Source organism: Camponotus vicinus, unplaced genomic scaffold (assembly GCF_025532165.1).
Source record: "Camponotus vicinus isolate PSW18456_S1 unplaced genomic scaffold, iyCamVici1.0 SCAF_4, whole genome shotgun sequence".
Taxonomy (NCBI): Eukaryota; Metazoa; Arthropoda; class Insecta; order Hymenoptera; family Formicidae; genus Camponotus; species Camponotus vicinus.
In genome coordinates, this window is record NW_028141976.1 from 6554549 (window position 1) to 6569841 (window position 15293).

The 15293-nt window shown below is 32.9% G+C and overlaps 1 protein-coding gene across 1 annotated transcript; it reads left to right on the forward strand.

Annotated features, from left to right (window-relative positions):
* Positions 1-1400: 1400 nt before the first annotated feature.
* On the forward strand, positions 1401-10284 carry LOC145969934 (cytochrome P450 4C1-like). The gene is made up of 10 exons (XM_083096273.1): positions 1401-1505; positions 3491-3679; positions 6117-6186; positions 6561-6684; positions 6761-6818; positions 7616-7710; positions 8755-8823; positions 9439-9601; positions 9870-10046; positions 10112-10284. The coding sequence occupies exons 1-10, from the start codon at positions 1451-1453 to the stop codon at positions 10282-10284; spliced, it is 1173 nt and encodes a 390-aa protein (XP_082952399.1). The 5' UTR covers positions 1401-1450.
* Positions 10285-15293: the final 5009 nt, after the last annotated feature.

A 15293-nucleotide genomic window follows, 5' to 3' on the forward strand; every position in this document is an offset into this window, starting at 1 on the left:
GCCTCGCGTTCAATCATCCGCATGTTCATCTTTTTACCTCTGTAGCGCAATGTAGTCTAATTATAATAATTATAATAATTATAATAATTATTGTCTCCTACTGAGATGCTTTGTCTCTTTTTCCGATAAAGTGCGTCATGAACCGTTCGAGCGGAGGGGGCTTGTTTCGATATTCCATAGCGGGCCCCGAGACGGAGTGGGGAGGTAAGGATTGTTTCCTCGAGACATATGGTATACCGCCGGCTACCCTCCGAAAGTCGCTAGGTGGGGGGGGGGGGGTTCGTTCTGCCAAGACGTAGCGAGAGCGACTAAGGGCTAGGTAACGGGAATTTGACTCGGAACCCTATACAGGTGGGCCAGGGCTGGAGTGGGAGGAGGATTGCTTCTTCGAGTCTAGTACCGCGGAGGTAGGGAAATAAAAATTTGATAAATCGGCGACACAGCCGGCGTCGACCAATCGCAGCTCTGGGCCACTATGGTGCGAGCCAATCAAACTCTGGACCACTATGGTGCAAGCCAATCAAACTCTGGGCCACTATGGTGCAAGCCAATCAAAATCGAGACTTCGGGAGGTGGGGCATTGTTTCCACCAATCAGAACGCCTCTCTCCACTTCACCTGGCCACGCCCACGGCGCCAGGGGCCGAGTGGTGGGGGTTTGTTTTGACGCACCATAGTGGCCCATATCTACTTTTGTATTATCAATTTAATGATAATGATATTTATTTCATTAATACTATTGGGTCTTACTGCTTTATATATATATTATTTTATTTTAAATGATCATCGCCGACATATAATTAAAAAGATAAATATATTAAACGGTCCAAAGAGTTTTCCATTTATTGGAAGTGGTTATTATTTCCTTCGTCAGAATTATGAAGGTAATAATAAAGAGCTATTTAAAAAATTAATTATCACCAACATTGCATTAATTTAAAATAATATAGATATTAATAAATTCATAATATAAATAATATTAATATTAATAATTAAAATAAGTTTTAATAAGTTAATAATCTTATATGATAAATCATAAAACATTTTTTAGAACTTTAGGATATTATTATTAAACTGACACAAGATTATTCATCTCCACTCAAGTTTTGGCTAGGCAACAAATTAGTAATTGGTATACATGAACCAGGTCAAATGCAGGTAAAAAGATAGCGTTTATATGTTTCATTATTATTTGTTTGTATATTCATGAATTATTTAAATCTATGTATAGAGAATCTGTTGTCTATTTCAAATAAATAATACTTTTATATATCTTTATAATAACTCATCACTGATCTAATCAAAATAATTTTCTACAGTTAACTTTATCTAAATATAATATATTGTTAAATATCTAAATGACACAAACAGATATACATTTGAAATATTTAAAAGTACTTCACATAATACAACTTTTATAGGTAATCTTGCATAACAGTGTGGATAAAAGTATGATATATAAACTTTTTGAACCCATAATAGGCAAAGGATTACTCACAGCTCCTGGTAAGATATTTTTAGTAACATAAAATTTAAAATTATTCCTATAACTATAGTTTACACATAATAAAATTATGTAGTTCCATAACTACAATTTACATAATAACATTATATAATTTTAAAAAATCCTTCATAACATACTTATAATATAATTATTACTTGCATTCTCATATAATATATTCTTATATTTTTACTTTTGTTACTTTGACTGCAATGTGACAAATTTAAAATTAATATTAATTAAATTTGTTTTCAAAGTTTTTTAATATCAATGCTTTTTAATATTATTTTTATGTATTATATGTACATATATATATATATATATATATATATATATATATATATATATATATATACAGGGTGTTTCATTTTAATACGACCAGTCGAATATCTCGAAAACCAAGCCCGGGAGAGAAAAATATTTCAGACAAAAGTTGTTTGGTTTCGAGGGGGCCATAAGATGGTGACAATGATTTGACCTTAAACAGTCATTTGAAGGTCACATAAAGGTCACCTTAAATTTCTTAAATGGAATACCCTATATATTTTTACACATTCTTGTAGCTGACATCGAGAGCTTTCCAAAACACTATAATTAAGTACCTTTTCGTTAAGTACTTTTTGAGTTATGAGGCTTGAAATAATTTCTTAATTCTACATAAACCGTAAAATATCTAGTAAAATATTCATTTTTCGATTATCTTACCTTAATACTTTTACGTACAAAATAATGAGAGGAATCAATTGGTGTAAAGAAAACACATAGTTGTTTTGAAGAAAAAATATGTAATTTGCAATTAACAATTCCATATTTTTTCTTAAAAACAACTATGTGTTTTTTTTACACCAATTGATTCCTCTTATTATTTTGTACATAAAAGTATTAAGGTAAGATAATCGAAAAGTGAATATTTTACAAGATATTTTACGGTTTATGTAAAATTAAGAAATTATTTCAACCCTCATAACTCAAAAAGTACTTAACGAAAAGGTACTTAATGATAGTGTTTTGGAAAGCTCTCGATGTCAGCTACAAGAGTGTGCAAAAATATATAGGGTGTTCCATTTAAAAAAATTGAAGTGACCTTCACGTGACCTTCAAATGACTCTTCAAGGTCAAACCAATGATACCATCTTATGGCCCCCTCGAAACCAAACAACTTTTGTCTGAAATATTTTTCTCTCCCGGGCTTGGTTTTCGAGATATTCGACTGGTCGGTTTAAAATGAAACACCCTGTATATATATATATATACAGGGTGTCACAGGTATCATCCGTCAAATAAAAACCATAAATAGAGCTCGCTAAACTAAACTAAAAAGTCCTATACCATTTTGCAAACAACCACGTAAAATTTCGAGATATTAATTAAGGAAGATCGGCTAATAAGCGTACAATTGGCGTGATTAGACAGTCGGCCATTCCAGCGAGGACAACGCGGAGTGATCGGATTGTATTTTTGCAATATTCCCACGCGGTTTTGTAAGAAATTTTAATCACTTTCTAGTCAAATAATTATTTTTCAAATAAAAACCATTTTTAACATTTAAAAATCAATATGGTCCTTATTTGAAAAATAATTATTTGACTAGAAAGTGATTAAAATTTCTGACAAAACCGCGTGGAAATGTCATAAAAATACGATCCAATCACTTCGCACCGTCCTCGCTAAAATGGCCGACTGCCTAATCACACTGATCGCGCGCTTATTAACCAATCTTTTTTAATTAGTATCTCGAAATTTTACGTGGTTGTTTGCAAAATGGTATAGAACTTTTTAGTTCAGTTTAGCGAGGTCTACTTATGGTTTTTTTTTTGACGAATGATACCTGTGACACCCTGTAAATATATAAATACACACACACACACACACACACACACACACACACACATGTATATATATATATATATATATATATATATATATATATACATACATGCTTTCTTCATTTATCTTCTTTAATATATCTTTCCTATAATATATTTTTCAGTACCTATATGGAAAAAACATCGAAAAGCTATTGCATTAAATTTTAATACTCTAATATTACGAAACTTTTCGGATACATTTGTCGATCAATCTCTAAGTTTAACAAAGGAACTTAAAAAGATCGGATTAAATGGAAAAGAAATAGATCTTTCCCATTATATCTTCAAATATACGCTTAACGTTATATGTGGTAAGACCAAGTATTTTTATTTAATATAAAACATCTGTATACTATATTTGTTATCATAAAAGTAAAAAGAAATCAAAAATTTTGCAAGAAATCAAGAGAAAGACACGTAAATTATACATTAAGTATAATATAGTATAATTTGTATTATTTTATTATTTGCGTGCGTACGTGCGTGCGTGCGTGCGTGCGTGCGTGCGTGCGTGCGTGCGTGCGTGCGTGCGTTGTGTGTGTGTGTGTGTGTGTGTGTGTGTGTGTGTGTGTGTGTGTGTGTGTGTATCGTGTGTACATAGAAAGAAGAACAAAAATTTAAACAATATAAATTATTCCACAGAAATAAAATGTTAATCATATCAATGTACAATGTACATATATGTGTATATATATATATATATATATATATATATATATATATTTCTAAGGTAATTATGCATAAAAAGGGCCCACCTTCGCACAAATGTGTTATTGACGTATGTTGTGAAGATGTTATCCCTGATTAACATTCTAAAGGTTTTAGCCGGCGGTCGTTCTTTATTCAAAAGTTATTAACAAATAAATGTGAGAAATATTGACATAAAGATTCTACTTTATTTGTTCACCGATTTGCTTTATTTTTAAATATGTTATAGGGGAGATTTTCCCGAGAAATTTCGTATATATATATGGTATATAAGGGTCGGATTCAAATAGTTTTGGAGATATAGGCTGAAAAAGGATAAAAATAATAAATACAAAAATAAGGTAAACCTTCCGAAAACCTTCGGAAAACCTACCTATATGAAATAATGGGTAAGAATACCCAATTTCTACGTATTTTTACCTCCTGAACACGAATATGAAACTTAAAAATAGTGGTCGAACTCGCAAGTCGAAGAAAAAAGGTAAATTAAAGGTAAATAAAAAAAAGGTAAACAATTTAAATTTATATAGAATTTAATACAATATAATACAATTAAAATATATCACAAATGTATGTGTACACACACACACACGCGCGCGCGCGAGGGGGGTGCAAGGGGGGCCTTCGGCAACCGCCCCGCCGGTAGGGACGCATTGCGAAGAGTTAAATCACAATGGATATATGCTGTAAGTTGTAAAGCGAGGTCCACCTTGCCTACCGGAGGGGTGGTTGCGGGAAGGGGGGCCAAAGGCCCCCCTTGCACCCCCCGCGCGTGTGTGTGTGTGTGTGTGTACACATACATTTGTGATATTTTTTAATTGTATTAAATTGTATTAAATTCTATATAAATTTAAATTGTATTAAATGTATTTAAAATTATTATTTTTTCATACAACAGCTAAAATAGTAGGTTTATGAAGAAAATGCATATAACCTTTTTTGTAGAGTTTCTCAGCGGCTATATTTTTTGCTTAAAATTTTTTTCTCAAATCAATATTTTCGGAGATAAAAAGCATTAAAATTGTGAAATTCTTTTGTTAATAACTTTTTAATAAACAACGACCGCCAGCTAAAACCTTCAGAATATTAATTAGAGATATGACCTTGACAACATATGTCAATGACATGATTTGTGCGAAGGTGGGCCCTTTTTATGCATAATTACCATTTCTAATTTAAATTATCGCCAGTATTAATTTAATCCAGAGTACTCTATAGGGGTTATATTGTTCATATCACTTTTTATAGAAATTTTGTGCATATAATTGAAAAAGACAAACATATGCAATAGAACATATGTAATCGAAGCATATGTAATAGAAAAGTACAGAAATATAATTATGATGGTGTTCAAAACATTTTTTAAATGAAAATATTCATATTAGCATTTTTGTAATATTTCTGTTTATAGGACACATAGAACACAACTATAGATATTTTTCTTAATGAGACTAAAGCTATTGATTAAGTCTATTAACATTGACTCAATAGTTATTGAAATATGATAATCGATGATACTTCTAAATGAGCAACTCGCATATAAGTTGCTGCGAGTGACTATATTAATGTGTTTCGTGATTTTTCAGTTCTTATGTTTGTTACTTTTGAAAACATTTTAATGACAGTATATGTAAAATATGCTGCAAAATATTGTTCAACATAGTTCAAATATTGTTCAAATTAATATCGAGAATATTGAAACAATAAAAATAATGAAATGCATATAATTTTACTAAGTTGATTATTATTTTCAAAAATATTTGGATAACAAGACATTTATTTTTTATTTTAAAATTTCATATCATATTTGTTTAGGGAATGCATTGTATAAAATGTACAAATCAAAATTATTACTCAATTACTATAATATTTAATATCAATTAACTAAATAATAATATAATAGTTAGTATCAATTAACTAAATAATAATATAATAGTTAATACCAATTAATAGTTAATATCAATTTATAATAGTTAATATCAATTACTATAATAGTTAATATCTTGAGTAATGAATTTCTTTTCATGTGTCATAATAAAGCCACAATGACGAACGTCAAACCAGAACTTCTCTCAAACCAGATCAATCAATGTCTCGAAATAAGTGCGAGGTAAAATAATATTTTATATTATTGTTTCTCTTTTTTATGTTATTGTTTTTTAATATAATTTTTTTAACCTGGACTTTTTACAATATTACTTCTTACAATATTAAAGTATATGCACAAATCGTAAAAATAAGTCTATCTGAAAATAATTTGTAAAATTCTTTAAAAAATTGCACTTTCAAAAGAATTTTTTACAAATGTATTTGTAAAAATTATATTTTAAATTAAATCTTTATTATAAATAATTTTGTTGACATATGACCAGGAAAACAATATTTTTCTTTTGCTCTATTTGTGGAATTAAATTAATTAAATATATTCTTATATTTTATAATATAGAATATTATTTTAATAGAAAGATGTTGTATGTGTTTTAGCACGAAGAAAATTTTAACATTAAGGTTACGGATGTTTTTGTGTCCTGATTTCATATTTAATCTGACAGCTGCAGGACGAAAACAAAAAGAAAATATAAACATTATACACTCTTTTATAAATAAGGTAAATATTGTGAATATTAATAACGAATTAATTTTAACTTATATTTTATACTTACTCATAATTTATTATTTCACAGTTAATACAACAGCACCTAATAAATGCACAGAATAGCAACATTAATAATGATAAGACTCGTAAGTTTTGTCTATGGACGTACTATATGGACGTAGTATATAGACTCCGCATGCCCTTTTTTGTCTATCTAATTGAGTGAAGCCAACATCTAGAAAGAGAGCGAGAATAGAGAGCTTTTTCGTCTCTCTCTTTCTTTTTGTTTTTTTTTTGCAATTCGTCTGCGCAGAAAGAGACAAAGTCTGAACAGAAAGGTTAGATCATCTGTTTCTTTCTATATGTTGGCTTCACTTTTTTGGCCATATGCGGAATCCTTGTATACTACGTTTATGGTTTTGTCTATATTTTATTTGTATGTTTTCATTGTTGTTACGATGTAAGATTGTAAATGATTTTTTTCAGCAAAATAATATTTTTCAAAAGCTTAAAACTTTATTAAAGTGCTTGCTTTCATTGTTAAAACACTATTATAATGTCTAATTTTAATCAATGCTAAAGATATTTTTCTTTTTCTACGTTTATTTTTAATATTAATTTTCAAAATATCTAATTTTTCTTTTATATATACATGGCGTCCCAGAACACTACATACAAGCGCTTGTGAGGAGGTACAGACCAGTAAATTGAACAGAAAAGTCTTGTACCATTTTACAATTTTCGCAATAATAACAGAAATATTAAATATTAAAATCGGACGTACGAAAGAAGCGCTCAGCCGCTCGAGCGCTTGTTTGTAGTGTATATATATATATATATATATATAATATACTATTATTATATATTCTTATGCTATGAGAAAATAATTAACATATATACACACATGCACAAAATTTTATACTTTTTCTTTCATTTTATTTAGATAAAACACTTCTCGATACATTAATAGAAATGTTTGATAACGAGAAATGCCCGCAAGAAGTAATACGGGAGAATTTAATTGCTATAATACTAGCGGTATGTAAAATATCTCTATATAATTTTTACATAATTATGTTTGTATATAAACAAATATTTATTATATTATATATAAAAAGTTAAAAAAGAATTAGTCTAATAAGAGCTAAGCACAATAAATAAATGCACTTATATTGTGTAAATATTCTTTTTGATAATAACGTTTCGATGCTTTTGTATCGTATCTCTCTTCAGCATATAAAAATAAATAATATACTGCTACAATGTAGCTAATATTATCTAATAAGCATAATAAAGAGATAAAAATCGATTACAAATAGTAATAATTAATACAACGGATTACTTTACATTTTTTAACATACCATTTCGTTACATTTTTTTCGGAACAATTTAGACGTGGTCCGTGATTGGAAAATATTTTTATTTTACACTGATATGAACAAGTTACATGCCATCATTAAACTACATAAGGACTCTTTTTCTCAGCAAAAAATAAATCAAATAAAAATATGGTATATAAAATTTCATGTAAAGATTGTGATGCATCATATGTTGGTCAGTTAAATAGATAAAATATTAAAATTACGCATTTATGAAGATTGTATTCATATTAATAACGACACTTTACAATATTCTGTGATAGTCAAAGAGCATTGAATTACTTCATTTTTTAATTACAGTTGAATAGGATAACGTTGAAGTTTTGGATATAAAAATTATTTTAAGTAAAAATTATTATAAGATCTGTTGTTTATTAAGCATCAGAAAAATAGAAACAATCGACATATAATACCGAATGTCTTTACCATGTATGCTGGATTATTGGAAAATTAATGTTAAACGAAAATTTAAGTGTCCCTATGTGTTTATTTTTCTCCCATCGGAAGAATTGAATTATTATTAAAGTGAAATTTTGCATAATTTAAGTGCATTTATTTACTACGCTTTCTTCTCATTAGTTTTATTCTCCTTTCCGATTTTTTTATATTCAATATATATAGGTATATATATATATATATGTTTTTAGTTGTTTATTATCAACGAATCATTTAAATTAACATATAAAAAATTGTTATTTATTAGGGGTCGGATACAACGGCAACAACATTAAATTTTGCTATCTTTATGCTGGCCTTGCATCCACATATACAAGTAAGTATTTATTAAATTTATTCGAAATAATACAATTAATTATACAATTAATACAATTAATTCGGTATAATAAACGAAGTAAATGCAAATAATACAATTTTCAACGACGAATATAAAAAAATTTTTCTAGTAATAATCAAAGAAAGTTCTTTCTCAATAAATTCTATTATTTACACAAATAATAATTCGCTCAGAATCTCTTTTGGCATATTATATAAATTATAAAATAATTTCTAATGATGTTAATAAGATTAAATAATTAAATTAAGATTAAATAATTAAATTACTATATTAAATTACCATACTTTGTTCAAATTGTAACTTAAATTTGGTTAGTATAAACATTTTTTTCAAAGTATGTTTATAACAGTTCAGCAAACAAGAAATATGTATAATATATGTTATAAACTCATTACAAAATTTGCTTAAATAAAAATTTTGTGTGTAATGTTTCTATTAAATTAAGAATTTTAATGCAGCATAAAATGCTATCATCTGCATTTCAATACCAAACTGATAAAAATTCGTAAATATAATCAATAAGATTACATCTCTCTTATATATTGTACATGTTTATATTTATATAATTAAATATCTTATTTAATTTTATAATAGAATAAAGTATATGAAGAAATTAAAGAAATTTGTGGAACTGATCCTGTTAAATATGAAGATTCACATTACATGGAATACTTAGATTGTGTAATAAAAGAAACAATGAGACTATTTCCAGCTGTTCCATTAATTGGGCGGTTTTTAACTAAGGACGTAAAAATAGGTATGTTTTCAAATATTAAAATTCTATTACTTTATATGTGTGTTAGAATACATATAATCATTATATAGCTTAAGCACGAAAAACCATAATTTTTAAAGAATAATTACAAATATATTTTATTATTTAAAAATTATATTATATTATGTGCTCATTTTGTTTTTATATATAAACTACTTTTATATAATGCCTTATATATACCATACATATATAAAATATTATTTTTTATATCTTTTTTTAACGTTTAAATATAAAGAGATATATGTTTTAGGAGACTCTATTTTGCCAAAAGGCACGGAAGTTATATCGGTGATAATAGCTCTCCATCGAAATGAAAAGTTCTGGCGAAATGCCCTAACATTTGATCCAGATAGATTTTTGCCAGACAAAATAGAAATATCACAGAAACATTACATGCCATTTAGTTATGGCGTAAGAAATTGTATAGGTGAGCAATAAATCACAAGATATTAAGATCAAATTTATTTATAATTAACTAACAAGTTTTTGCAGGTGCAGGTTTTGCTTTGTTATCGATGAAAATTCTACTAGCAACATTAATACGCAATTTCATATTTGAAGCGGATTCTAATATTAAAATCAAAGAAATAAAATTGAACATGAATGTTGCTTTATCTAGAGTGAAACCTTTAAGCGTTAAATTAAAAACACGAAGTCCACACTAGTAAAATAGTATAAAAAGAAATATATTATGTAATAATTATGTAACAATATACATTTAATTAATGTATACATACATACACACACATATACAGGGCGATCCTGAAAAACGATCCGTCTATAAAATGACATATTCCTGACACCATTCTAAGACAATTTTTCCTTTACCAAAATTTGATTTGAAGCGTAGTTTTTGAATTATGAGCAAAAATAGTTAGTAAATCACGCGTCGAGTACAGAAGGCAGGCAGGAGCGGCGCGGCGTGCCGCGAGCGCGGGCGCAGCTGACCGCCCGACGGGTGATTATCACCGCATGAGTCGCTAACTATTTTATCTTATAACATAAAATTATGCTTTAAATAAAATTTTGGTAAAGAAGAAAATGTCTTAGAATTACGTCAGAAATACGTGTTGCTTAAAATAACGTTATTTTAATAATGAAAAGTTGTTCCGGATCGCCGGCCGTCCGACGTTGCAATCAGCTGATTGCTACACGCGATGTGTGTATGGCGGAGTGTGTGCGTAAGAGAGAGAGAGAAAGAGAGAGAAAGAGGGAGAGAGGGAGGGTAGGAGGGACAGACATTCATACACACGCACGCACTTTTTTTCTCGCTCTCTTTCTCTCTTTTACGCAACACTCATACACTCTCTCATTCAGTCTCACTCACACTCTCTCGGTCACTCACTCACTCACTCACCTGCTTACTCACTTGCTCATTCACCTTGTAGCAGCGTAGCGAATCTTCATGCTATGTATTGTTGTATCTGCTGCACGGTTATGATTGCTAGAGATGCACGACACATTGAAATTTTTTCGATTATTAGTCTCACACTCGATTGACACAATACAGATTACGCGATAACGAGTTTACTGTTTATTCACTCACTATTGATTTATCGATACCAAAAATTACTTTCAAAGAAACGCGAATGCAAACAGCACATGACTCGACGCGAAGCGACGGACCGCGGAGACTGCGCGACCACAAGAGTTATGTTGCCAGAAACGCGACACGCGACATCTAACAAACGACTTGCGCGTGGCGCGTGATTGACGCGAGATAAGACGAACGATCGGCTAAAACCTTCGCATTGCGAATGCGGTAGAAAACATGAAACGTATAATGACATACTTAAAAAATTAATTATTTATTATAAATAATAACTATTTCTAATTATAATAAATAATTATTATTTTAAAAAGCATGTGTTGTACGTTATTACGTTTTCGAAATTATTGCATTCACGATGCGAAGATTTAAGTCAATCGCAAGAATAATGTAATTAAAATTACATTTGGAAAAATTTATTTTTATTCTGCTCACAATGAAATGTTCCAACGTGAAAATGTATTGGTCGCTCTGAAAAGAGCGGATTGACTAAAAAAAATTTTAAAGCAGATGCTCAAAATGCCCGCCATCCATCCTAATGCAAGCTCTCATGCGTTTTAATAAGTTTCTTTCGACGTTTTCCATTATTTCTTCGTCAATATTCCAAATAGCGAATCGTAATCTTGTCTCCAGATCTTCAATATCTTCGGGAAGCGTTTTATAAATTACTTCCTTGCAGTATCCCCATAAGAAAAAATCTAGAGGATTGAGATCCGGAGATCTTGCGGGCCAACGTATCGGGCCGTACCGACCCATCCAGCGTCCGGGAAAATTCTCGTTTAAGTAATTCGTAACGATCCTGGCGTTGTGTGGCCCAGCACCGTCTTGTTGGAAGATAATATCGTTTCTTTCAAATAATGGCACATCTTCTAAGAAATGTGGTAGATTTTCTGTTAATAAATCGACGTAGATTCTTCCAGTTAAAATATCTGGAAGAATAACTGGACCAAGTATTTCAGTGCCCATTATTCCAGCCCATACATTAATCTTCCAACGAGTTTGAAAATTTCGAAATCGCGTGACTCTGGGATTTTCTTCGCTCCAAAAGTGCATATTATGCACATTAAAAATTCCTTCTTGTGTGAATAGTACGCAAAATCATCTAAGTGTTCGCGACACAAGAGAGAGAGGGGAAGAGGAGCAGGATATATAAATCAAAGTGTTGCGAGGCGTTGGTTTTAGAGTGTCGTCATTCCTCGCGACGAGAGAGATCTCGTCATGTCCGTACCACAAACGTTGGTACGGACATGACGAGATCTCTCTCGTCGCGAGGAATGACGACACTCTAAAACCAACGCCTCGCAACACTTTGATTTATATATCCTGCTCCTCTTCCCCTCTCTCTCTTGTGTCGCGAACACTTAGATGATTTTGCGTACAACGTTGGTCAACGGATTGTACTGGATCACGCGATCGTGTATGATGAGACAGTACGCAGTGGTATTCGTCGGCACGTTCTCCTTACACTCGAATTCCAATCTCACATCCACGGTTGCGCTCTTGACCGATTCGTTTTGTCGAGAACAATCGATAATCACGAACGGACCGTTACGTAGAAACATCGAGACGGTGAGACTCGGCTCGAGATACTCGTATCCGTAATAATTCTTGCAGAAGCACGTGTACGTGTCGTACAGAATGGACCATCTGTTTTTATCGAAATCCAGGTTCATATCATCGTACGGATAACATTCCGAGTTCAGATAGAGTTTCACGTTGATCAATTTGCAGTCGTCGAATCGACTCGTATCCTCAGACATAACATTCTTCCGGCCTGTTTGCAGAGCGAAGACAACGTAGCGTGGTTTCTCCAGCTGAGTCGCGGTCTTAATGGCCCACGAATGCTTGGTTGTACGCTGCAATAGCGGATACTCGTATAGATCCCACGAGCGAAAACCCATGCTGAGATATCGTCCACTTTCCAGAGCACGCAGCATCGACAGTTTTTCGATCTCGCTCAACAGCACGTGTGGCATTCGCCATTGTATCTTGAATATGTTGATCGCAGGCTCCAGCGTTGAATCTCCAAGCAGACAATTGTTGTCGTTGCGCGATCGTATTAAGATCAATTTGTGACGAGCGTTAATCACCACGCGTTTGTAATCCTCGCAAAATCCCAATAACATGTAGAGCGGTACGCAAAAATTGAAGTGACCATTCGCATTGGTCGACGCATCCCAGCCGGTGTTCCTCATAATAACGCTTCTATCGGATGATATCGTTACATAGTTTTTGAGAGTAGTAGTTATTCCTACGTTTCTATTGCGATCAATCTCAACGCCATCGAGTTCGTATCGAATCTCATCGAACATGAATGCGACGCAATTATTTCCCAGTGCCACATCAACTCCTCCGTCAGCTGATGGTCTGTTTTTCGTTAGTTCTCCCTCGATGTATAGGAAACTCTCATACGGCAACGTATACAGATCCTGTTGTTGTATGGGTATTCTTATCTCGTCACTGTATCCGAACGTTGTATTGGCGAACGGGTTGTACGTGTGAGTCTCGATCTTGACGATACGATCGTCGAAGATTGGCGCGTCACCGATGTTGAGGATGCCGGTCATCGTTCAGCTGTTTCGCACCGCGAATCCCAAAGATTGTAAAAACGCAACGTTCGATGCGCTGAGTTTCTTTTTCTTGAATGATTGGATATTAGCGAACGTCGACGTTGTTGTTGTTGTAGCTGGCCTCGTAAAGATTGCGTTATCTCTCACGTCTTTCGATCCGTTCAACATGAGCATCTCATACGTCGCATACGTATGTTATCGCCGTAGCCGTCGTACGTGTAATCTTACGGTGATCTCTTCTCCTCGAAAATCGAGCAATCGTCCGTTCTGGTTGACAACGCGTAGCGTTAAATCCGTAATGCTCCGCGCGATGATCGGTAGGTAAATGATCTGCGCTGGCGTTTCCGATATCTTATATCCCGGTGGTATCCTCGGTGAAAATTCATGTATCGTATGAACGAGTTTGCCGTTGTTGTACGCGCCCGCGGTCACGTTACACTCTACGCGGATAATATTCACGTTGATAATGTTAATCGGCATGTTCGATTTGTACCATTTTCGCGGCTCGAGAATACGATTCGAGAATCCTAGCAACGATCCAATGTTGTCGGGCTTGCTAAAGTTTATTCTGTATGCGCATTTGATCTCGCTCCTCATCGTATTGTAATTAGCGCGGAGCACTATCGGATATTCTCCATCTTCATAGTCACCGTCGTCAATGTGTTTCTTATCGCGATGTTTCCGTGAAATTGCATGTTTCAAAAATGCATGTATATCTCGCAACTCGTAGGATCCCTCGGGAATCGTAATTTCCGCGTCGTCTTTGCCAAAATAAAATTTATTATTCGAGGAATTCACATTCGGTATCGTGTGATAAGTCTCAAAATCCGTTAGACCGAGCTCGTATGCATCATCGCCCAAATCTACGGCGGGAAAGAAGTTTGCCGCGAGAACGCTACTCTTCCCAGTCAACGTGAATGTCATAGACATGTCGGTAAAACTGTTTAACGAATACTGAATTAAATAGCGCAATATCAGTCTTTAAATTCACACGTATCGACCGTTCGAAGAAACTGCAAGCACAATTGTCCGCAGATGCTCTGATCGTAAGTTTGAACAGATGTGTGATTGTACTGTATCTTCGTTACGTTTCGTCCGAAATATCGCACCAATTCATTCGGTGGTCGAAGATTGCCGAAACTGTCGAAATATACGACACGATCTCCCCTCTTTGCGTACGCTACCCAATGAGTACCCGGTCCTTCGACGCTATCCAAATTTACGATACCGCTCTCGTTTCGAAATATACCACCGATCGGTAAAGAGTCGCGCATGAAAACACCTCTAAAATATGGAATGCGCACACGTCTTGCCAGTTGTAGCAATTGTACGTTGGTAGTTGCGCCCTGCGGCATTTTTAGCGTCTCTTTGACATTTTTTTTTTTTTTCTTCTCGTTGACACTCCTCGTCCGTATTTGTAAGGAGCGAGATATAATCCGCGACCTTCCATGGCGCGATTGTGACGTAGCATCTCTTGCAAGTGACGTTGCGCGGCTTTTCCGTTGTTCACCGCCTTCGCTACACCCGCCGCTCCACCGATCAGGGATCCGAGCGC

Bases quoted from the DNA above. Each gene is read 5' to 3' on its own strand.
- LOC145969934 (XM_083096273.1), top strand. From the start codon at position 1,451: ATGATATATAAACTTTTTGAACCCATAATAGGCAAAGGATTACTCACA. The intron at 6,819-7,615 runs GTAAGTTTTGTC...CATTTTATTTAG, and splicing joins CATTAATAATGATAAGACTC to ATAAAACACTTCTCGATACA. The intron at 9,602-9,869 runs GTATGTTTTCAA...TATATGTTTTAG, and splicing joins AACTAAGGACGTAAAAATAG to GAGACTCTATTTTGCCAAAA.